We start from the raw sequence: 25,410 nt of genomic DNA on the forward strand, positions 1-25,410 counted from the left end.
TCAGTTTTCTGCGTCTTTAAAATACCTGGAAGGTCATCTTTAAATGGTACAATCTGATAAAAGTTTAATACTTAGTGTAGACTTATATGAATACTACATTCATACATTTTTGTATACTTATACATTTTCATACTCAATTAATGCTTAATTCAAAAAATATTTGAGTACCTGCAGTGTTCCCCATGCTACATACTGGGCTTAAACAGTTAAAAAGATATAGTCTTTGACCTCAAAATACTTTGATTCTTGTAAGAAAAACTGACAAAGACAAAGATAAGGCAATGTAAAAACTTCTACAGTTGGGTTAACCTTGGCAGTTACAGGATGTGGACTCATTGAAAGCTTTCTGCTGGACTTGAACTTGAAGCTGCAGTCTGAAGGACAGATGGGTGTTGCTTAGAGAAGGGAAGGTAGGAAGCAAAGACCCCTGGACAGAGTGTAGCAGGCACTGAGGGAGCATGACACCTCCGGGAGGGAGCCACGAGCACCTGGGCCCAGATCTCAGCTTTAGCTTTATTAGCCCTGTGAACTCTGTATGTCAGCCTTGACATAGAAAAAAAGAGGATACTAAGTTTCCATCTTTTTTTTTTTTTTTTTTTTTTTTGAGACGGAGTCTCACTCTGTTGCCCGGGCTGGAGTACAGTGGCCGGATCTCAGCTCACTGCAAGCTCCGCCTCCCGGGTTCACGTCATTCTCCTGCCTCAGCCTCCCGAGTAGCTGGGACTACAGGCGCCGCCACCTCGCCTGACTAGTTTTTTGTATTTTTTTAGTAGAGACGGGGTTTCACTGTGTTAGCCAGGATGGTCTCGATCTCCTGGCCTCGTAATCCGCCCGTCTCGGCCTCCCAAAGTGCTGGGATTACAGGCTTGAGCCACCGCGCCCGGCCGTAAATTTCCATCTTAAAAGAGACTTGGAAGAAGCTGAGATTATAGGCACACCACCACACCTGGCCCCAGAAAAGCTATGGTAAAATATAAAGTGTGATCTATATGTTCGTGAGGACCTCTTGTACCTGTGAGCCAACACAGAATGCTAGGGGGCTCTGTAGAAGAATGCAAAGGAGAGGATGCCTGTGTCAGGACCTGTGAGCACCACTTCAAGTCCATTGGGCCACAGCTCTGTCATCTTGGACCCCTTTACCTCATAGCATGTTGCCTTACACCCATGCGGCACACCTGTGGCCTACTGTCCTGGGGCTTCCCTGCTGATGCCAAGGCATGGGACTTCCTGGGAACCACGCAGACACAGCCTGGAAGTGGGAGGATGGGAGGTGGGGGGCTGCTCCTCTCTTGGGGGGAAATCTTTGACCCATGGGAACTAGGAGCAAATGGATACGTTCTTGCCTCTTTCTCCCCTGGCACAGGCTTCTTAGAAGATAGTCTCTGGGGCTGAACAGGTAGTTGCATTTGGTCAAGGCCAATTTGATAGCCACCCATCCTTCCCCGCATCACTCTCTTTGTCCCTGCCTCCTGCTCTGCTCTCTGGGAAACTCTGGCTAAGACTTTGCTGCATTTGTTAAGTAGTCATTGCATCAATTTCTTTCACATAGAGTTAGTGAAATGAAGACCATCGGAAAGATAACTCATAAAAACCACACAGACTGGTGGCTAAGCTGTGAGGAGGGTTTGTCACCCCTGGTTTGCACACAACTGTCATTTGGTGCTGTACACAAAAGGGATCCCCTTCCACATCTTTACCTGGTGGTCCTGGAGGTCCCGGCGATCCTGGAGGGCCTGGTGAACCGGGACAACCTGGGGACCCAGGAGTCCCCATGGCATCCTTTCCTGGGCGGCCTCGTTCCCCTTTACTTCCTTTCAAGCCTGGCCATCCAGGGGCTCCTCTGAGGCCAGGCCTTGATGATCCTTGGAGAAAATAATCATTTCTTGTATTTTACATTTTTTCCTGATTAATACAAATTTATTTTTTAATTGTAAGAGTAATATAATTTTATTTATAAAAATTGCACAATGGAGAGGTACATACCACATTTGAATAAAAAAGTGAATATCCTTGCTTTTTTCATCTGTGGCCTTGTTAAATAACCACACTACAGCGAAGTGCAGAACATTCCATTCCCACGAGAAAATTTGTCTAATTTATTACAAGAAACTGAAACAGAGTTTGGGATGCACTGTATCTTTTTATTTAAAAGGAAGTGAGAAATATTTCCATATATGCTACTTTGTAAAATTTTTTTTTTTATTAGAGACTAGAGGATGCCTCCAGTGTCCAAAATGAGAAAGAGAGAAAGTTGTGAAGTGGACTTTATTCCTGCCAGTGTCTTAGACATAAAAGGGTATGATGAGGGATGGTCACCTCCTGGGAAAGGAGCTGTGCCTGGTGGCACAAACCCCACCCTAATCTTAAAATGGTGAGAATGTGAGGAGCAGACAGTCTCAAATCTTTGTCCCACAAACATTTTAACTATTAAGAAGAGAGATGCCACCAGCAAAGGGCTGAGAAACCAGCTGAGGTAATATCTGATCATGTCCTGTTATGTGAACGTAAAGACAGAATCTTCTGATTGACATGTTTCAGAGTTTTGTATTTTTTTTTTATCATATTTTACTTTGGCATATATATTTGTTCTAATTTATGGGGTACATGTAAGATTTTGTTACATGTATTGAATGTGTAGTGTAATGATCATGTCAGGGTATTTTTGAGTATCTATGACCCAAATATTTATCATTTCTGTGTTGAATACATTTCATGTCCTCTCTTCCAGTTAATTTGAAATATACATTGTTGTTAACTATAGTCACCCTACTCTGCTGTCAAACATTAGAATTTATTCTTTCTATCTTACTGTATGCTTGTACTCATTAACCAATCTCTCTTCACCCCCAACTCCATCAAAAAAACTCTTAGAACCGATAAACAAATTCAGTAAAATTGCAGGACATGAAATCAGCATATCAAAATCAGTAGCATCTTTTTTATGCACCAATAATGAAATAGCCAAAAAAGAAGTCAAGAAGGCAATCCCATTTGCAGTAGCCACACACACAAAATAAAATACCTAGGAATACATTTAACCAACAAGGTGAAAAATCCCTGCAAGGAAAACTACAAAACACCGGTGAAAGAAATTGAAGAGGACACAAACAAATGGAAAGACATCCCATGCTCATGGATCAGAAGAACTAATATAGTTAAAATGACCATACTACCCAAAGCAACCTACAGATTCAATGCAATCCCTATCAAGATACCAATGCCATTTTTCACAGAAACAGAAAAAACAATCCTAAAATTCTTCTGGAATTAGAGCTTTGTAATTTTCCACTCATTGGCTTCTTAAAGGAGCCTTTTTTTTTTTTTTTTTTTAACTTAGTGGCCTGGCAGGGGGAAGGAGGTCTTCTTTAATGTCAGAGCTCTAAAATATCTTTTTGCCCCATTCTAACTGTAAGAGATATCTACTATTAACAGTTTGAGATATATCTTTCCATGCATATTCCGGTACATATGATATTTATCCATTTCTGTATCTATTTTTTTAATAGTGGAATTATAGTACACTTATAGTTCTGCAGTCTGCTTAATTTTGAGTAATTTTCAAAATTATGACGTAGTATAATATACAACATTATACAGAGAAAAATATGATCAGTGGCAGGTGCCTAATAGTTCATCACATTTTGCTCTTTTTTCTTAGTTTTGTTTTCATTAAAAAGAACACGCTACAGTTATACTTGATGAGTCCCTGTGGACCATCCCTGAGCCAACTCTTTTTCCTCTCTCAAAAGGTAAACACTCTAATCAGTCACAGACGAAAGTTTAGAACTTTACAGAAAAAGTGTAATGTAGGCATCCTCATGCAACTCGTGCTATGTTATGAAAACTACCATTTTAAACCAACCTCATTACCATAACATTGTTTTCTATTTCTGTACCTCCTCTGAGTTTCAAGGACCCTGCTCATACCCCGAAGTCACTGTAAAAATTCCTGACAGTAAGGTGCTTACACTTAGTTAAAACTGCTGAGAAGTGAAAAAGAGCATTTCTATATCAGTTTGTATCAGCTCCACTCCTTCTTCCACTATAAATTGCAAATATGACAATTTAAGAAGCTGGAAACACTATTTTATTTTATTTCATTTTATTTTGAGATGGAGTCTCACTCTGTTGCCCAGGCTGGAGTGCAGTGGCACCATCTCAGCTCACTGCAACCTCTGCTTCCCTGGTTCAAGCGATTCTCCTGCCTCAGCCTCCTGACTAGCTGGAATTACAGGTGTGCACTACCCATGCCCAGCTGAATTTTTTTTTTTTTTTTTTTTTTTTTTTTTTTTTTTTTTTTTTTTAGTAGAGACAGGGTTTCGCCATGTTGGCCAGGCTGGTCTCGAACTCCTGACCTCAGGTGATCCACCCCCCCCCCCCCCCCCCCCCGCTTAGCCTCCCAAAGTACTGGGATTACAGGCATGAGTCATTGCACCCAGCCTGGAAACACTTTTAGATCAGTTAGTGAAACGTTTGTCTTATGTAAATAATGCAAAATTAATAGAGGACAGTGTATTTTCCTTTGTAATAGCATTTCTACTTGTACGCTAAGAAACATGGACATACCAGGACTTCCAGAAACTCCGGGGGGACCACTGGGACCTGGGAATATATAACATTAATTAATTGCTTAGAAAGATGTAAATGCTATCCCATCTACTTTTGAAATCTTGGGTGACAATATAATGATAGTTAATAATACAGAGTTTTCGTATTTGTTCCTACTCTCACCTAGACAAACATTAGAAATTTTCTCTTATTTAGACAAGAGAAAACAAATCTTAGAAGTCTAACACTCAAAAGTAAATCATGCCGCCTTATCATTTTCACATAATTCAACAGAGATTTACTAAGAGCCTGTTGTGTGTTCAGCACTTTGCTGGAAGTGCAGACGCCAGAAAATCAAACAGTGCTGGAACATCCAGGATCTGCAGTTTGTCTTGGTGTTCCATCTTAGATTGCTTCCACCTGTAATATCCTGGGGGTTATAATTCTTTTATATATACGTGTGAGTGATTTATAGTAAGTGAACCAGATTTTTAAGACAATCTATATCAATGTCTGTATTCATCTGTCCTTTTATTTAAAGACACTGGGAAATTTTATTCTTTTAAGTAAAATTTTCCTTTGAAATCTTCTTCGTATCAATCATTTGTCTAGATCAGTGGCTCCCAATCCTGGCTGCATACTGGACTAGTCCAGGGAGTTTTTACAATCTACCAGTGTCCAGAGCCCTCCTCCAGACAATGAAATCAGAATGACAGGGTGGGACCTTGACGAGGCCATTACAGAAGTTCCTAGGGATTCCAATATGTAGCCAGAGATGAGAGGGATTGGCCCAGAACTTTTGGATTTCTCCAAAGAGATACAGTATAAGTACATGAGACAATAATTCATGGCATCAAGGACAGATCATTGTTCCAAGAGTCAGGAAACCAGAGTTTCAGTTCCCCCTTGCAAATCTCTGTGAGTTTGTTCGGGGTCTCCATTTTTCCCTTCATAATCCCATTGAGATTGCCAATGCCTTGTACTCGCTCCTCCTGCCCTCCTCCAAGTGTTTCCATGACAGATTTGAACTTTATGCTTTGCTACATAAAGATAATTTAATTACCTTCCCAGTATACTACCTATGAAATAAAAATATGAAGAGTAGGAGACATCCAAAAATAACAGCCCTATGAAAACGAAGAGATCTCCCTTCCCTTTCCTCACCCATGTCAACTCTATAAGCACATGCTATTTATTACCTTGAAAGAAAACCAGAAATATGTTCAGCAAATGCTCTGGGAAGAAATTTATTCTTACCTTGTGGGCCACGAACTCCTTTGGGCCCTGGTGGGCCTGGAATGCCTTCGTCTCCCTTTTCCTGGTATGTGTCATAATATTCTGTCTTAGAGGAGAAAGAAATGAATACAGAGAAAGGATAGCTATTTATGGACAGCTCACCAAGCATAATTACTTCAGTTTCTTCATTTTGGCCCAAAGATGGCTGCCTTCTTTTCCTGAATTCATAGGTTTACATGTTAGCAGGTATATGATAGTCACGTAAATGTAGGTGGAAAAATTTAAATAAGTAGAGCTTTGTGGTGTCACAGTATCAGATATTTTGTGGGCTTTCAATTAGAAACACATTTTATGATGTGACTCAGGTTACACACCCACGTTTATATGTACACATTCATACATACCTATGTATGTGTGCATATGTATAGAAAAATGAAAGTTTCACAAAATAATGACTTATTCTTACAACATACGATCAACCCCGACACTTTTTATTCTATTCTATTTTACTTTTCAAAAATGCTGGTCCTGGAGGACTGAACTTATTTTCATTTTGGAAGTGTATGGAACCCACACATCAAAAAATACTGTATTTATTGTTTCTTTAAATTCCAGGGAACCCTTGGCCTGCAAGAATCGAGGAATATTGTTTCTGACATGCTCAGTGGACCTACTGCCAGTGTTCTTAACCATTTCCTTCCTCAGTTGAACTTCTTTTGAGGTTAGTAGAAGCTGCAATCAGAGCTATATGGAATTGAATCTAAGAAAATACACAGTGAGGAGTGCTAAGAATTCCTCTGAAATGTAATGAAAACATAGATTTCTTTTAACATTCAGTACATTTATCTTGAAGGAAGCAAGGTGGAAATATCAATGGTTTTAAAAAAACCTCTTTGCTTTTTCATATGCTAGATGGATCAATTACTTTGTTGACTTATTTAAGATGAAGTAACAAGAGCCTTGTAGTTAAGCAATATGTATAAAATCACAAAAGTATTGTATTAACAATATAACAATAATGTCCACCATGAAATCTGTAATGATATGCCTGCACCTACCAAGTGCTGGGCACAGTGCTAAGTGATTCCACAAAATAACTCATTTAATCTTCCTGGGAACTCCACCAAAGTATTTTGGGACTGTTATAGTTTGAGTGTGCCCCCTCCAAAATTCAGGTGCTATCAATGTGATAGAAGTACGAGGTAGGGCCTTTAGGAGGTAATTAGGCCATGAGGGTTTCTCCCTCATTAATGGGATTAAGGCCCTATTAAAAGAGGCTTCGAGCAGCCTCAGGCCAGCTTGCCCTTCTGCTTTCTGCCATGTGAGGATGCAGCCAAGAAAGCCCTCACCAGACCAAGGACCAGCATCTTGATTTTGGACTTCCTAGCCTCTAGAACTGTGAAAATAAATTTCTGTTATTTATAAATTACTCAGTCTCAGGCATTCTATTGTAGCAGCACAGAACAGACTAAGACAGGGGCTCTATGCATCCAAATCATTTGCTTTCAGGGTAAAGATGCAGATTTCCAGGCCCCACTCCAATTCCTGAGTTACATTACTGAGCATGGGGGTCTGAGAACGGCATTTTTAACAGGACACTCTTTGCCCTCATGACTCTTTTGCCACAATGTGCCATTTTGTTTAACCTGCATGATCATCCATGGCAGCCTTGCTTGGCACACTGAATGTGAGAACCACTGTGTTTTGAGGTAGGAGATGAATGGACACCAGCACTCAGAGTCTGGATCCCCTTTCTTCTCTTCTTCAGCTACAGAGTCACGGAATATAGAATGTGGCTGTTCTGCAGTTAGGAGCTGACATCAAATACATGTCTGCTGGGAAGGGGAGCACGGCCTGCTACACAGAGCTTGGGCTGGAATGATTGCTTTTCACTGACCATGTATTAAACCCGTAGTTTAGCATCTGCTGCCTAAAAGCTCAGGACCCGGGCCCAGGTGCAGGGGAGGAGAAGTTGACTTCTTCATCCCTTGTTGCCTCACTGTCCTCCTCTACCCTGAAGATGCAGGATCACTTTGGGCCTGGGCTGCTTAGACAAAGCTTTTCGTCTCTTCCATAGCCCAGCATGGGCATCACTAGTACCTTCCAGGGACCAAATAGAAATATTTACGCATGGTCAAAGGGACAAATAGTGACCAGCTATTTTCTGCCCTGGTTTGATAACGAGGTAAATGTTACAATCTCTCTCACACAGTTAATGAGAGACACTGATTCAAAATTTCCTTGCTACTTTAAAGAACTTGATCAAAGATAGCATTGATATCGTCTTTAGTCACACTTACTGGACCACGAAATCCTGGAGGGCCGGTGTCCCCTTTCTGTCCCTACAGTGAAAGACAATTACAAATTGTGAATATGGTCACCCAAAGTATTTACATATAAAAAGCAAGATGTACAGTTAAAATGAACAATATATTGATGTTTATATGTCATGTACAAACCAAATGAAAGTTAAAGGGACACTGACTTTAAACTATTTTCCTGGAGAGCCTGTATCTGGGTAAGGAATCCTATCTACAAGGTTGTACAGAAGTTGCTATTGCCCTGGTGGTTCTCCAGGTTTCTTTCACAACACCATCTTCAGTGCTCGTTCATGTACATTTCTCATTCCTGTGTTCTCACCCTGGTTAGAGGCACAGGAATATCAGACTGTGGGTTGTATGCATTTCCAAATGTCTTAGCTGTAACCAACCCCCTTTCCTTCAAGAAGGCATTTCAGAATTCTACTGGAAGTGATACGGTTAAAGGGTAAATCTTGAATCTGCACATATACCTACATATATAGCTATGTGCCACATAACAATGTTTGGGTCAATGATGGACTGTGTATATGATAGTGGTCTCATAAGATTATAATACCATATTTTTACTACTCAATTTCTATGTTTAGATATACAAATACCCACCACTGTGTTACAATTGCCTACGTTATTCAGTACAGTAACATGATATGCAGGTTTGTAGCCTAGAGTAAGAATCTCTGCCATCTAGGTTTGTGTGAGTACACTCTATGATGTTCGCACAATGAGAAAATCACCTAATGATGCATTTCTCAGGACATATCCCTATCTTTAAGTAACACATGATTACACATGACTTGAAAATGTTTGTAACATACTGTCAGAAGTGTAGAATATAGTTCACAACTAATTGACCACAAGCTTTCAATGTATCATGACTCAGATTGAGACTCATGAACTCTAGCCTATGCTTGATCTCAAATAACCATAAACTTCCTACAATTGTAGGTCTTTTTCTACCTCTTCCTCGTGGGAAGCTGGAATCTCACTGGTCCTAAGTCAGACAGCTTCAAATACACAGCACAAGTTTAATATCTTTTCCTCAAGAACACCCTTCAAATGTTTAAGTAAAGTTGCCACATCTCTCTTTTCTTCTTAACAGACCTAGCAGCATATTTGAATGAAGCCTGTTACAGTAATCCCTTGTACTTAGGTCCAGGATGTAGGTAAAAGTAAAAGCATAGGCAAAACCCAACCTTTTAAAAATAGGATATTAGGGAGAGGGTTACCTTAATGCCATCTTCACCTGCTAACCCAGGGAAACCCCTGTTGCCCTTGACTCCCTAAAGAAAAGAACAGAAGGAATGAATGGGTCAGAAGACACAGGAGCCAACTGCTTCTGGGGGGAACAGGTGCAATTTGAACTCCTCTGAAACAAAGGAATGTGCTCAGATGATCTCTCTTCACAGTGGAGTTGTAAAACTATGATTCCCAAGTGCAATTTTTAAAACCTGTAAGCTTTTTGTTTGTTTGTAACTATTTAGTGACTTTTAAAAATCCTTCTTCAGCTAGTAGGACTGACATTTTTACTACCTCCATGGGCCAAATCAAGTCTATACCTCACTTCCAGGGAAGCCAGGAACGCCGTCTTTACCGGGTTTTCCCTACAGCAAAAACAAATAAAAAACATGAAGTTTAATAAATATGGCTAACTTTACAAATACGGAAATCTTAAGTGATATGATCATCTCCTCTTGACTTCAGGCATGAAAAGTCTGAGTAGAGATCCTCACCCAGGTGTTAGAAGGAAAAACTATTAACCACAGAATAAACAATGGCCCTCTCTTTCCAGGGAAAGCATGGGAAACTAGAGAAATGGGAAACTAGAGAAATGGGGAACTAGAGAAAGTCAGAGAAGGAAGGAAGGACGTTAACAGCCAAACTTAAATTAGAGCTGATGCTGTTCATCCTAAGCTTGGAAGGAAAATAAGAAACACACTGGGCAGCGAAGTAAATAAGGAAGCCTAGAAAAGGGAAGGTGTTCACAGTCCGTTTATTCATTTATTTGAAATATTGGTAATTCCTTGGACTCCAGGTGTGCCTATATTTAAATACATGTATAAAAGATATAGTGTGGTATCTCAACCAGCAGCTTGGATTGACTTTTATGGTATTTGCCCTTCCTGATAAAATTTAAAAATCACGTTCATTGAATATTGTTTTTTCCTTAGGCAAAAAAATATGTTTTTTGCTTATGTATAATTTTTATAGATTTTACTTTTCCAAAAGTATAACTTTTAGAAATTTAACACAATATATGGATTTAAATCTTTCCAAAATGGATCTGGGTAGGGTAGTGGGGTCCTGCTGCTTCCGTTTTTCCAGCCACCCACTTCTGGTCACAGATTGTCCTATATCCTTTGTGGGGGGCTGCTCTTCCCTCACTCTGGGTGGTTCTGATGGCACTGTCAATCTGAGTAGCCCACTGCCCCACTGGCCTGGCCAATCATAGTACCCTTTTCTCTTGGTCACAGCCTTTTTTCCAGAGTGAGACCAGATATGACCAAGCTGGGCCAATGAGATGAATTCCCTGGGATTTTATAAATGGACACAGGGAGAGAGATGCTGGCTTTCTCCTCTAATGCCATCAGCCTGAAGTTGTTTGCTGCAGGGTAGCTCTTTCTTTCCATCTCCCCTGACACGGAAGATCATCTGCCAGAGGAAAGAATGAGGCTGATATGCAGAGAGAAGCAGAAGTGAGATGGAAAGGGAGTCCTGCCCTTATTTTTTCAGGCTCTGAAGTCCTTGAACCCTGTTTTAGCCCTGAACGTCTTAAATACTTGAGTAAGTAAATCCTGCCTCCCAAATCTTAAAGAACAAAAATTTTTAACTGGAGCTAATTTGAGTTGGGCATCTTGTTCCTGTAACCTAAAGAGTCCCAAGTCCTGACTAATCAAAACTGCACATGACACCGAATTTCCAAATTTACCTGCGGGCCGGGGTCTCCAGGAGCACCCTTTTCAGATCTATATGATTCTCCAGGCAGTCCCTGTATTAAGCAGAGCTATGTCAAGTTTTATGAATTACTGATTTTTTTACTTACATTGATTTTTATTAATTTGTCCCTTTTGGTTATTCTGCCATTTAAAAACATGTTTAAGTGCTGAGTCATCTAAGAGAGAAATCTTATTGATGAATAGTAATTAAAAAAACAGATGCTAAAAAAGCTGATGCTGAAGATAAGTCATAAGATGGGCGGCATTGGATGCATGTACAACAGTGCAAGGATTTCAGCAAGGAGTGGCTGTAAAATAACTCTAGCGTATTCATGGTCTCTGCGGTCAAATGTTACTGTATTTTAGCCAATGTTAAGACTTAAAAGCAATAGCTGCTGTGGAGTAGCCATTCTTTTATTCCTTTACTTTCTTAAAAAAAAAAAACTTAAGACAAAACACACATCAAACTAAATACTAGGGCTCTACTTTGTGTGTTGTGGGGACAATATAACTTTAAATAACCTACTGAGGGTCCAGGAGGTCCAGGCTGGCCGATGGCTCCCTTGTCTCCCTTTTCCCCCTTGAGGTCCTGCCAAAGAAACAGTTCAACATTGTTACAAATGGATGAAATGAGATTTCATTGATTCAACAGTGAGACAAATCCTCTATCTGTTCAATAAATTGGGTTTACAAACTATGAATGTGCCTTATGTTAATACAACCCAATACACCTTCCATTTCTCACATTTCAAATTTTATACCTGTGAACTCACTGAGACTACATGCAAAATTTTTTTAAGTATCTTTTTTTTTTTTTTTAAAGTCTCACTCTGTTGTCCAAGCTGGAGCCTCAGATCTTCCCCGTGTAATATTTCCAAGATTTATGAGTAAAGGACAGGAAGGAATAAATCCTGGAGGTTCTGGCTGGCTGAGGAAGCTGGGCTGAACTGGGCTTAGATAATAAGAGCTTGTAAAAGAGGTACAGAGTCACAAGGACTTCGTCCTAGACACGGGAAGGCACAACCCTAATCATAAAACTGAAGAATTACCGTTCTGTTATCTGGGCCAGTTAGGGTCACAGTAACTGTTCCTGGTGGTCCCGGGGGTCCTGTTAACCCTTTCACACCCTAAAGACAAAAACACTTAGGAGTGAGAAAATAAACAACAGCATCACCATTTCAATGTTACTACATTTGAAAGGTCTACTTTTCCCCTTTAGTGCTTATATGAGAAGATAGAACAAATGAAGGCCCATCAATTTCCACTTGGCCAGTAAGTAAACGGTATAGGCTGATATGCTCTGGGACATAAAATATCTTGCCTGCTAATAAGACACAGTATTTAAATTACCCGCTCTCCTTTTTGTCCTATCACTCTTTCACCCATGTGACCCTGTAAGAAAACACAAAACCAAATTATTTTCTAAAAATAAATATGAATAGTCTAAACCCATCAAAGTTTCAATATTTGTAACTGAGCATTTCTATTTTAACTTTCATTTTAGAATGACAAATTATTTTAGCTATTTCTTAGAGAAGAGCATTGATATGTTTCTTTTAGAGGAGGAGCTCTTGAGGTGCAGAAAGCTTAAGGGATTAAGCAGAAAGCTAACATGGCAAATGCTGACACGAAGTGGTGTGGGGGAGGGAAAGGAACCTAGCTCAGAGCATATTTTTCTGGCTCTGCAGTAGCTAGTTTTGATCCCACTGGCCGGCTGCTTAACTTCCTGATGCCCTTGTTTTCTTGTTTTAAAAATAAGAATGAGTAGCTGCATTTCAGGATTCTGAAATTCAATACTTAATAGAGAATCTAAGAATAGAATTCCAGCTACCCGACTTCACTGGTAATTTAGTGACATGAGTCTAATGCGAATAGTTTCTTCACTAATGATGGCTGATCTGTCATTTCAACTAATACCTGCTTGCTTTTTCACCCCTGAGTATGCAGATCTTCCCCTTGTTAGACCAAAGCTGAGGGGAATCAAAACACTTTAAACCTCAGCTCTGCCATGTACTGTCTGTTGGACAATTCACTTAACCAGAAACTATCCATCTCTCAGGGTGTGTGCGTGCATGTGTGTGTGTGTGTATTTGTGTGTATCAATAAGAAAATAAATATGAAAGTATCTTAGAAAATACCTCATATAAAAGGCTACCCGAGCCTGGCATAGTGGTTCATGCCTGTAATTCCAGCACTTTGGGGGGCTGAGGCGGGTGGATCACCTGGGGTCGGGAGTTCGAGACCAGCCTGGCCACCATGGTAAGACCCTGTCTCTACTAAAAATACAAAAAAAATTAGCCAGTAGTGGTGCTGCATGCCTGTAATTCCACTTAGTCGGGAGGCTGAGGCAGGAGAATTGCTTGAACCCGGGAGATGGAGGTTGCAGTGAGCCAAGATCACACCACTGCACTCCAGCCTGGGCAACAGAGTGAGACTCCATCTCAAAAAAAAAGAAAAATAATAATAAAATAAAAGGCTACCTGATAGTAGGAGATACTGTGCTTAGAACTAATTTCCTGTTGGGGCTCAGCCTCACTCAATATTTTTATAATTAAACTAACAATTGCACTTCTGTTTTTTGTTTGTTTTTGTTGTTTGTTTTTGTTGGTTTGTTTTAGATGGATCCTCTTTCTGTCACCCAAGCTGGAGTGCAGTGGTGCTATCTTGGCTCACTGCAAACTCCAACTCCTGGGTTCAAGCTATTTTCCTGCCTCAGCCCCCTGAGTAGCTGGGATTACAGGCATGTGCCACCATTCCTGGCTAAGTTTTGTATTTTTAGTAGAGACAGGATTTCATCACATTGGCCAGCCTGGCCTCGAACTCCTGACCTCAAGTGATCCACCCGCCTCTGCCTCCCAAAGTGCTGGGATTACAGGTGTGAGCCAATGCGCCTGGCCTTGTCTTAACAGAAACGCATGCAAGACCCTGTGTAATGAGCACACAAATAGTCATCCTTTACTTACTAGCATAAGACCCGGTTGGCTTTGTGAAGCAGCACACTACAAAAACTCAGAGGATAATGTGCTGTGTGAGATGATCAGAAATGGAAAACCTGTGGATTAAGAATCCTTGCATTTTTCCTGGTAAGTAGCTTCTTATAAATTGAATTAAGACTCTTTGTATCAGGGATCAAGTTACTGAAATGCAAGGAGAAGAGAGGTGAGAGCAGCTAGCCATGCTCTTCCCTGCTAGGAATCCTTGTGAGTTCCAGAGCGGTACCTAACAGTGACCCACATGAAGAAGCAGGCCAGGTTTGACTTTGAGATTGAGTAGGGTGTGCTAGCTGTTACATCATGTGAACAGTAGTCTACCTTAGGTCCTCTAGGTCCCATGGCTCCTGGAAAGCCCTAGAAAAATCCACAAATGAAAATCACAGCAGGAAATGCATCCAACCAGAAAAATTCTTTTAATAACTTGTTAATAATAAATAATGAATCTATTAGTTGACGGAGTCTGTAGCAAGGATGACTTGATACTCACAAAGAATCCCGGAGGACCAGGTGGGCCAACAGGCCCAGGAAAACCTGGAGGGCCTGGCAAACCCTTGAAATTGAGAGAAGAATAAGAGTAAGTTTAACTTTACTTCTCACTTAATAACAATGTCCATTAATTAAATGCATTAACATAATAAAATCAGGAGCGCATAACACCTCCCTTTTCAGTGGCTGCAGTTAATGACAACAAATATCAAAAAGTGTGTTGCCATGTGTAACAGGCTGGCAGGACCATCTGCACAATACCGCTTCTAAAATGACCAGAGTAGTTACTTTACTTCAGATGTTTCAAAATTTTGCTTTTCTCTTTCTTCCCTCCTCTTTTCTCCTCCCTTTTCCTTTCTCTCTCTCGTTTTGGCCAAGCATACTCCTACGTTAGGGCCTGCCACCTGCTGTCCCTCTGCCTAGAATCCCCTTTTCCCAGGTATCTGTATGACTCACTCCCTTTTCCTTTTCTTGTCTTTATGTAATTGTCGTCCTTTCCATAAAGCCTTCCTGCTTATCCAAAGTTGTAACCCACCTTCCAACCCAGACACTTCCTATCCTGCTTTCCTGCATTATTTTTATTTTTAGCATTTATTACTCACACACCATAGAGTTACTCATTTACACTTTTTTTTGTTTCCCCCATGAGAATGTAAGCTCCATAAAGGCAATATATATACATTTTAAGAGACTGGGTCTCACTATGTTGCCCAGGCTGGTCTATAACTCCTAGGTCAAGAGACCTTCCCGTCTCAGCTTTCCCAAGTAGCTGGGACTACAGGCACATGCCACCATGCCTGGTTCATAAAATTTTTAAATATCTCTCTCTCTCTCTCTCTCTCTCTCTCTCTCTCTCTATCTATCTATCTTCTATCTATCTTCTATCTTCTATCTATCTTCTATCTATCTATCTATCTATCTATCTCTATCTATCTGTCTATCTTCTATCTATCTGTCTATCTTCTATCTATCTTCTATCTATCTATCTATCTTCTATCTTCTATCTATCTATCTATCTTCTATCTATCTTCTATCTATCTATCTATCTATCTATCTATCTATCTTCTATCTTCTATCTATCTATCTTCTATCTATCTATCTATCTTCTATCTATCTATCTATCTATCTATCTATCTATCTATCTATCTATCAATTTTTTTTTGAGACAGAGTCTCATTCTGTCCTTGGGCTGGAGTGCAGTGGTATGATCTCTGCTCACTGCAGCCTCTGGTTCCCAGGTTCAAGTGATTCTCCTGCCTCAGCCTCCCAAGTAGCTGGGACTACAGGTGTATGTCACCACACCTGGCTAATTTGTGTATCTTTAGTAGACATGGAGTTTGACCATGTTGGCCAGGCTGGTCTCAAACTCCTGACCTCAAGTGATCCTCCTGCCTTGGCCTCCCAAAGTGCTGGGATTACAGGTGTGAGCCACTGTGCCCAGCCTTAAATCTACATTTTGGCTGATTTGTGCCCTGCTGTATTCCTAGAGCCTAGAAATAGCCCCTTGCACATAATTGGCAGGTAAAAAATATTTCTTGTATAATAGAATGTACCATCATTATATCTTCAGCATCATCACAATGACTAATACATAGATGATAATCAATACACATTTAAAGAATGTATCAATATCTCGGATTACTATTATCTCTTCTTCCTGGATCCCCTGCCTTCAGCATCTGGACTCTTAAATGTTTTCTAAACAAAAAAAGCGAGAGCCACCATATCTTGCATCTCTTCTCAGAAGCCTATAATGGCTCCTAATTGCATCATTCTGCATTTTTTGCAGCTCCTAATCTAACTTCACATCCTCAGTTGGGATAGCTTACCACACAGGAGTTCAACAGCCTCAACTCAAACTCACTTAGGCAAATATCCCATCTCTACCCAGGAATTTCTACATATAATTCTGAACTAAGTTGAAAGAATTCCAGTTAATTGGCTGGGTGTGTTGACTCACGCCTGTAATCCCAGCACTTTGGGAGGCTGAAGTTGGTGGATCACCTGAGGTCAGGAGATCCAGACCAGCCTGGCCAACATGGTGAAACCCCATCTCTCCCAAAAATACAAAAATTAGGTGGCCATGGTGGCCTGCGCCTGTAATCCCAGCTACTCAGGAGGCTGAGGCAGGAGAATTGCTTGAATCTGGGAGGCAGAGGTTGCAGTGACCCAAGATTGCACCACTGCACTCCAGCCTGGGCAATAGAGCCAGACTCCTTCTCAAAAAAAAAAAATATATATATATATATATATAAAAATATATGTTATATATGACATATGTGTAAATATCACACACACACACACACACACACACATATATATATATAAAACTAGTTAGTTTTGGTTATATATAATTATAAACTGAAAGTTAGCACTTGTGGTTTAGGTCTGTGAAAAGGTCGTTTTGAATCACAAAGTAAAGCACACACAGACCCAAAGGCAGTTGCGACTCTGTGTATCCCTTTTGGATCATACTCAGGCTACGTACATATAAATCAGAAAAGCAAACACTTCACCTGGAGAGCACTGCATTTAAATAAAAAAACTTTATTTTCTTTATTATCTCAACTTCACCTGGAGAGCGTTGCATTTAAATAAAAAAAACTTTATTTTCTTCATTATCTCAACTTCAACTGGAGAGAGTTGTATTTAAATAAAAACCTTTTATCATTATGCAAATTTTAAAATAAGGCTGAATATCATTTTAAATGATATTCAATGTGGATACAAATCTATCCTTATTTGCAACAAATACAAATTAAGTGGAACATAACTATTCCTGTTAGATTCAGGCCAGCTTGGTGACTGAGAATGAAGAAGAGGATGAAAAACATACGCAGATCATCTTTGCATGTCAGCATCATGTAGTTTTCCAGAATAGGGTGAAAGCTTTAGAAGGAAATGAGGCCAGATATGTAAATAGAATAAATAGGAATTTCTATTTAAAATCTTCTTAAGAGAGTGAGACGAACCTATGGGGAAAAAGAGAGATGGAGGAAAGAGAGGCGAAAAGAGAGAGAAAGAAAGAGTGAAGAACTGAGAATAATAGGGACCTTCTCTGAAGTGCTGTACCTGGGGTCCTGGAGCCCCTGGCAACCCGGGGTCACCTTTTGCATCAAGTTCTATATCTTCTCCTTCAGCAGGAGCACCCTTGAAAATGAAGAAGTTCATCAAACATCATCAATGTTATATTTTCAAAACCCCTCCAAGTGCTTATTCAAAGTTATACTTCTTCAAAGATAAAAGTGCTTTTCAAGATAGATACTCAGAGAAATGATTTATGATTTTGTAATTATTCCATTATGAAGATTTCAAAGCAATTTCCTATTTTCTAAAATCAAAAATTTACAGTGGGCCCAGTACAGTGGCACATGCCTGTAATCCCAGCACTATGGGAGATCAAAACAGGCAGATCACATGAGGTCAGGAGTTCAAGACCAGCCTGGCCAACATGGCAAAACCCCATTTCTACTAAAAATACAAGAATTAGCTGGGCGTGGTGATGTGCACCTGTAATCCCAGTTACTTGGGAGGCTGAGACAGAAGAAACGCTTGAACCCAGGAGGTGGAGGTTGCAGTGAGCTGAGATCGTGCCACTGCACTCCAGCCTGGGCAACAGAGCAAGACTGTCTTTAAAAAAAAAAAACAAAAAAAACATTACAATGGAAAGAAGAAAGATGCAAGGGTAATAAGTCATTTCCCAACACACCAAAAATAGCAATGTGGGGCCCTGAGCATGAGGTCAGTTTTCTTCTCCAAGACCCTATTTCCTTAAACAATGATACAAAACCTGTAAGACTCTTTATGACAAGAGCCAGAAGGAGCTATTTAATAGGAATAAATATCATGTCCCAATTATTATTGTTTCTGAATGATTAAGGTCTGGATTATGAAATCTTATTTGTAATGACTTAAGTCTCTTTATTTAATAGAAGTCTTTTTCATATGTACAATTAGAGGTTTCCAGCGACAGCATTCCACCAGTGACTTACCTTTTGTCCTTTCAAACCAGCAGCACCCTAGGGAAAAAGCAGCCTATGAACAACTCGAGGAAAATCAAACGCACACACTCCTACTCAGTCTGCTCTGCCCTCTCTCCTGCTGTGCATCCTCTCTTCACCATACACCTCCCACGGGCTTACAAAGCAAAGTCTTCCCTTAATCTTTTACCTCCCACCAGATTGTCCTGTCTTTCCTTCGTCTCACCTGTGAACTTCCCATTTCCTTCATTTCCCACCCTTTCCTCAGTTCCAAATCTGCCCCCTGCTCCATCCTGCCATGGAATTGTCCCTTGCTAAGGTCAGACATGATATTGATGTTGCTACAACCAATGCCAACATGTCAGTCCTCCTCTGATTGGACTTTGCAGCAGCATCCAGCAGCTGTCTGCCACTCCCTTCTACTACAGTAGGTCTTTCCTGGACCTCCATAATACACCCCTGCTGGTTTTCTTTCTCCCACCAGGGCCGCTCCTCCTTTACAGGCTCATTCTCCTTGATCCCAACATCACCGCTGGAGCTAAGTCTCAGTTCTATGCCCCTTTTCTCCTCACTGTGACTCCTTGAGTCACCACCAGCTGGGACCTCTTCTCTGAGTGAATCCAAGTACCTCTCATGCATCTCCACTTGGATGTCTCAAAAGCAAAACAAAGTCTCAACTTCTAACCCTACGTTCATAATGCATGTATTCATCCATTCCTTAACTATTAGTTGAATGTCTACTATGGCTACCCCAGACTTCCCTAAAGTCATGACGGATTTGTGTATATGGCCATATGGAGTAGACCACTTTTATTTATGCTTTATGTCTTTAATGGGGATTAGAAATGCAAACCTACCAGGATCCCTCGGTAGCCCAATGTCCCTGGGAGTCCTGGAAACCCCCGCTCACCCTAAAAGACATACAAAGTTTGTTATTATTCTTAGTTGCTCTAGAATAGCCTATTCAGATATTTTTCCTGTTTCTCGCTTCCAACTTTGCAATGGTAAATCTAGACAAAGTAACCCAAATTCCTTATGGCTACTGGGTCATGAGGCTGAAGACCAAAAAACCATTATCTTAATTAAAAACAGGATTAGAATACTGTTTCTCAAATTGTGCATAAATGGCAAAGTCTAATTGCGCCAAGAACTTTTTAATTGCTGTTTCCTTCAAACTTGAGTAATTAGTTCATTCATGGCCACCATTCTGGAGAAAAGGAGAGCTCAGTTCGAAAACAAAAGGAGGTGAGTGAACACTGAAAAGCTCAGTCATTCCTTCTCTAAAACTAATTCTGCACTCAAAGCTTTGATTTCTGATTTATATACACAGCCTTAGATGAAAACAACCAGTTGAGCTCCAAGTTTTCTTTCTGTGGGAGAACTTTCCTTAAAAGACAATCAGAAAGCAAGCAGTGCGAAGAAAGAAAATAGGAAGTTTCCTGGCTCCAAATTGTACTGTTGGTTCTGGTCTAAAGGAATGTTTCAAGGGAAGCCTGTCTTCCTTTCATTGCCACTTCACCTTGATTTAGTCATTCAGCAAAGCATTTATTAATCATCTTCTGTGTGAAAAGTACTTACCTTAGAACCATTGCATCCTGGTACACCGACGAGTCCATAAGGCCCAGTATTGCCTGGGGTGCCCTGGAAGAAGAACAAGTCTCAGTGAGGAGGGTCGAACAAGTCTCAGTGAGGAGGGTCATCCCAAGAAACAGCACTGAATCCAAGGGAAAAGAGGGACTTATTTAAATAACTCTTGAAATATAAATGATTATTTAAATGGTTAAGTAGGAAATGTACGTTGTGGTTTTATGTATAATTCCAGTAACAACAAACTAAACAGGCTGACTAAAATGAAGACTTATCAAGTTAGATGCAGGTCTTTAAGATAAAGCAAAAGCCTTTTATCCATAAAATTAAAAAGTCCCGTAACACGCTGTTTTAAGCTGGGGAAAAAGGAAGGGAAAAGGAGGAGGAAAGTATGCACAGATGAAACTATTTTATTATTCTATGCTATTAAATACAATCATTTCATTCTATCCTATGCTATTCTATCAGCTTGTAACATATAGTTTCCTTCAGTACCTGTGGGGGTTTAGTTCCAGGACCTCTATGAATACAAAAATCCATGGATACTCAAGTCTCTTATATAAAATGGTATAGTATTTGCACATAACCTATACATATCCTCCTGTATACTTAAAGTCATCTCTAGATTACTTATAATACCTAATACGATGTGAATGCTATGTAAATAGTTGTTATACTGTAATGGTTTTTAAGTTTGTACAATTTTTATTGTTATTTTTTAAAAATAGTTTTGATCTACAGTTGGTTGGTTGAATCCATGGATGTGGAATCGATGGATATGGAGGGCTGACTTACTATATAATTTACTAATTATCCTACCCTATCCTATCCTGTCCTGCTTGTATTTCAGGAAGTACAGTTTGACTCATATGACACAAAAATCTACACACTAATATAATATACCATCCTAAGGTGCTATTTCTTCATGTAGGGAATGCATCAGAACACATTTTCTCACATGACAGTTTTGACATCTTTATTAAAATGAACTTATTTTTAAATTTTCTAGCTACGGATTTTTTCCATTACTTACTGGAAGTCCAGGAGAACCGGAAAATCCTGGCAATCCAGTTATTCCCTGAAGACATAGAAAAAAGGAGGCGGTGACCAAAAAAAAAAAACTTTAAAAATGTTCAATATATAAACATAAATTTATTTACCATTGCAATAATCTTTTTCTGCAACTATAACTGGGAATAGCTCGAAACGATTGGGAAAAAAAACACCAAAGCTTTAACAAACTTTTGTAAATCTTACATTTATGTAACTCTTAAAAAGATATCATTAAGATTAGTTTTGGCTTTTTTGGATAGATTCCTAAGGTACAATTTGCATACAATTAAGTGCTCCAAGTCTTTTGAGAACAGCTTAACTGAACAGCTTAACAAATGTTGACCTGCGTGCAGTTTTATATACCATCATCCCATCAGACACAGAGCATCTCTATCACTCCAGGGGTTCCTTCATGGTCTTTCTTGGTCCGTTTAACACTTGCCTCTAATGTGGTAACCACTTCTTTGCCATCTACCATTACAGATTAGTTTTACCTGTTCTTGAACTTCATCTATGGAACCATACGCAGTGTACTTCTTTCTGATATTTGTGTAAATCTTACAGTGAAAAGCTGATCTTTTAAGAAGAATGAGTTCATCAATGATCAGGATGGACTGGTTGGACTACTAACCCTTACACCTTTGGGACCTCTGAGTCCTGGAAGTCCTGGAGAGCCCTAGATTCAAGTAAAAAAAGAAAAAGTAAACACTCTGGAAATTATTTTGCACTAAGAAACCCATACATGAAACCCAGTCTTAGTCACATGCCAAGTTGTTTTGCCCTTCTGATTATTTCATCGTTAATAAGATTGAATTGCTTGCTTATTTCATTGGAGCTAAATTGTTTATCAGAAAAGACAAAAATTCATCCAAATCCTTGCTTCTCAAAGTGGGGTTTGGGGCCTGCAGCATTAGCATTACCTAGAAGCTTATTAGAAATGTAGAATCTTAGATCTGCCTCACCTCCCAGACTATTGACCCAGAATCAGAATTTTTAACATGATTCTTTAGTGATTCTTGGGCACTTTAAAATCTGTGAAGAGCTGCTACAAAAGTCCTAATTAGCCTCACAGCTGCTGAGGTCTGATAAAAATGAATGACACAACTACAGTGGTGGATAAGAATGGCAGCCAGTATTTCTGTGCACAAGAAACACTCTATTAACAAAATGTGCCTGACATGCACAAGGAAATAAATAGCCAAGTAAGGACTGCCTGAACCACAGAGAAACTTGCTTTGGGCATGTAATGCATTCAGTTCGACGTCCTATTTCTTGGAGAATAACCTTAAATGGTGACTGTTTCAGCTAGGCCACGTGGTGTGAAAGTTTCATTGTCCAAAAGCCATTTTCATCATTCCAGAGAGTTTCAGTATGTTTTGATTTTTAATTTTATTGTTATTATTTGAGCAAAGGGTTGTTACAGAATCCCCTGAGATTGCCCTGTCCAGGCCAAAGTCAGTTTCTCCCATCTATGGTGGAATCCCGGGGTGCATGGCTATGTTCAAGGCCAAGGCCATTCCTCTTCCCTACGGAATTGTATTCTTGTGCTACAGAAAGCAGAAGGTTTTACTTGCAGGTTTTACTTTCTCATTGTAAACTTTTTTCATGCAGAAAATATTTAAAATTAAGATAGAAATCTTGTGAATCTAAAACGTCGTTTTGGTCAGGTTTTAATATTCTCTGATTATCTGTCTTTGATTGCATTATCTTTTGTAGCTATTAATATATATCTGTAAGCCTTATATGCTTTAAAATATGAATCTATGACAACATGGCACTCAGGTTTTCTGGATTAATTTTCTGGAATGCCTGCACTCGTATAACCCATAGTAAGTGCCACGTGTTTTTGACTATTTTAATGAATTTCAGCGTCTCTAAAGAAATGCTGAAGAGAATGAAACAGAGTAGGCTATAGATAACAATTTTTTTAAAAAAAGGAATTGGCATTAGGCTGATCTAAGTCCAGGGCTGAAGTGGCAAACTCGTTCTACCAATAGAAATGGAAGAAAACCTGGGTCCACGCCCTAGAGGAAGTCAGTGTTCAGTTTCTGTCCAGAATCCGAATGACTTTTTCAAAATTAGGATCAGAAGTAGAAATGGACAAAAAGAACACATACATGAATATGGTAGACAGGGAAATGGCAGAATTACTGGAAAACAGCCAGCTTTTGCATTTTACATGTAAGCTGTGGGTGTGGTTTCAAGAGTTTGATTCTGGCATCATAGATGTGACATAAGAAATACATATTTGTTCTGTGCCTTTGGTTCCTGACGCAGAGCTCCTAAAACCCCTTCTAATATTCTGAATGATAGAGGAGTAAAGATCATCTTTTGTTCTAGTATTTGGTGTTTGACCTCACTTGGAATATCCTGGGTGACAGAAGTGTCCTTTGTTCTAAGGAGGCGACTCTTGGTAGGCTCCCAGATGGGGACTGGTCATCAGAAAGACCAAGCCATGATTAGAAGCTTGAAACTTTGAGCTCCAGCTGCACCCTTCAGTGAGGAAAGTGGAGCTGGAGATTGAGTTTATAATTGATCCTGCCCACATTATGACACCTCCATAAGAATCCCTGAAGCATGACGTTCAGAGAGCTTCTGGGTGGGTGAACATTCACCTTCCAGGAGGGTGATGCACCTCAACTCCATGGTGACAGAAGCTCCTGCACTTGGGACCCTTCTGAACCTCCTCTGATGTATCTCTTCATCTCTCGTTCATATCCTTTATAATAAACTGGTAAATATTCCCATGAGTTCTATGAGGCTCTTTAGCAAATCATCAAACCGGAGGAGGGGGTCATGGGAACCCCTGATTTATTTATAGCCAAGTTGGACTGAATTATGGGTAACCGAGGACCCACTACTTATGACTAGTCCTGAAGCAGGGACAGTCTTGTAGGACTGAGCCCTTACCCTATGGGGTCTGCACTAACCCCAGGTATTTAATGTCATAACTGAATTGTTGGGTACCCAGTTGGCATCCAGAGAGTTGGAGAATTGTTTGGTGTGAGGAAAACCCCCACACAATGTCAAACCAGGTTTGAACTCTGATTTTGTTCCCTGTGATCTCCATGACCCAGGAAAAATTACTCAAGTGCTCTGTGTCCATTTTCTCATCCATGTAGTGGAGGTAATTATGGGAACTACATTGTAAGTCACCAAAGTCATGATTTGTGGGATCAATGTGAGGAGTAAATGAGATCCAGGGAGAAATAAATTGCCCAATGCCTGGCACAGAGTACATATGCAGTAGGATGGCTTTGATTTTGATTATCATTTACATATTCCATACATTATTCTAATACATATATGTATGGTTTTTTTTATTTTTATTTTTTGACAGGGTCTCGCTCTGTTACCCGGGCTGGAATACAGTAGCATGATCATGGCTCACTGCAGCCTCCGCCTCCGGGGCTCAAGCAATCCTCCCACCTCAGCCTCCTAAGTAGCTGAGACCACAGGCATATGCCACCACACCTGGCTAATTTTTGTAGTTTTGGTAGAAACTAGGTCTCCTTATGTTGCCCAGGTTGGCCTCAAACTTATGGGCTCAAGTGATCCTCCTGCCTCAGCCTCCCAGAGCAATGGGATTACAGGCATGAGCCACTGTGTCCGGCCTGTAATACATATTCTAATATATTATGAAATTTTTAAAAGACCCTATGTAGATCAACTATAATTATTTTTCACAGCTCATTAGTTGGTTTATAGCCTGCTGGAGGTCAGTAGTCGGGGAAATGAATGTGTGGGTGCGTGAGAAGCCAGGCTTAAGTCTAGCTAATGTCCACAGCAGGAAAGAGTACTCAGCAAATCCAGTGGTTATGCAGTTATTTAGTAAATCCTCTAGGGTATTTATTTAAACAAAGGCCTTTGCTGTATCACAGACTTTAGGATAAGAATGTGTGATGAGTGTGAAGGGTCGTAGACTCTGGATATTTAAGGGACCAGAAGGAAAAGAGAAACCCACGAAGGAAGGGAAGGATGGAGAGACAGGAGAAATACAGAAACAAAGACAGACAAGGAAGGGGAAGGATGGAGTGACAGGAGAAATATAGAAACAAAGACAGACCAGGAAGGGAAGGATGGAGAGACAGGAGAAACACAGAAACAAAGACAGACAAGGAAGGGAAGGATGGAGAGACAGGAGAAATACAGAAACAAAGACAGACAAGTGTTTCAAGGAGAGGAGAGTGATCCACATAATTTGAAACTAAGCAGAGGGGTTCAGGTCAGATTAAGACACAAAAGTATGTATTGGCATTGCTCACTTGAAGGC

The 25,410-nt window shown here is 40.1% G+C and overlaps 1 protein-coding gene across 3 annotated transcripts in view; it reads right to left on the reverse strand.

Moving 5' to 3' along the window:
* COL4A3 (collagen type IV alpha 3 chain) overlaps positions 1 to 25,410 on the reverse strand; it is a 148,613-nt gene that overhangs the window by 48,934 nt on the left and 74,269 nt on the right. For all 3 annotated transcript variants that reach the window (XM_050752305.1, XM_050752307.1, XM_050752306.1), the window contains exons 4-21: positions 21,769 to 21,813; positions 21,118 to 21,162; positions 20,076 to 20,138; positions 19,355 to 19,408; positions 18,510 to 18,536; positions 17,590 to 17,667; positions 14,519 to 14,581; positions 14,350 to 14,385; positions 12,389 to 12,430; positions 12,088 to 12,165; positions 11,565 to 11,627; positions 11,032 to 11,091; positions 9,662 to 9,706; positions 9,332 to 9,385; positions 8,085 to 8,126; positions 5,806 to 5,890; positions 4,567 to 4,602; positions 1,698 to 1,862 (exon numbers count right to left, since the gene is read on the reverse strand). In XM_050752305.1, the coding sequence (XP_050608262.1) occupies positions 1,698 to 1,862; positions 4,567 to 4,602; positions 5,806 to 5,890; positions 8,085 to 8,126; positions 9,332 to 9,385; positions 9,662 to 9,706; positions 11,032 to 11,091; positions 11,565 to 11,627; positions 12,088 to 12,165; positions 12,389 to 12,430; positions 14,350 to 14,385; positions 14,519 to 14,581; positions 17,590 to 17,667; positions 18,510 to 18,536; positions 19,355 to 19,408; positions 20,076 to 20,138; positions 21,118 to 21,162; positions 21,769 to 21,813 (1,081 nt within the window). The remainder of the gene's footprint in view (positions 1 to 1,697; positions 1,863 to 4,566; positions 4,603 to 5,805; positions 5,891 to 8,084; positions 8,127 to 9,331; positions 9,386 to 9,661; positions 9,707 to 11,031; positions 11,092 to 11,564; positions 11,628 to 12,087; positions 12,166 to 12,388; positions 12,431 to 14,349; positions 14,386 to 14,518; positions 14,582 to 17,589; positions 17,668 to 18,509; positions 18,537 to 19,354; positions 19,409 to 20,075; positions 20,139 to 21,117; positions 21,163 to 21,768; positions 21,814 to 25,410) is intronic.

This window comes from Macaca thibetana, chromosome 12 (genome assembly GCF_024542745.1).
Source record: "Macaca thibetana thibetana isolate TM-01 chromosome 12, ASM2454274v1, whole genome shotgun sequence".
NCBI lineage: Eukaryota > Metazoa > Chordata > Mammalia > Primates > Cercopithecidae > Macaca > Macaca thibetana.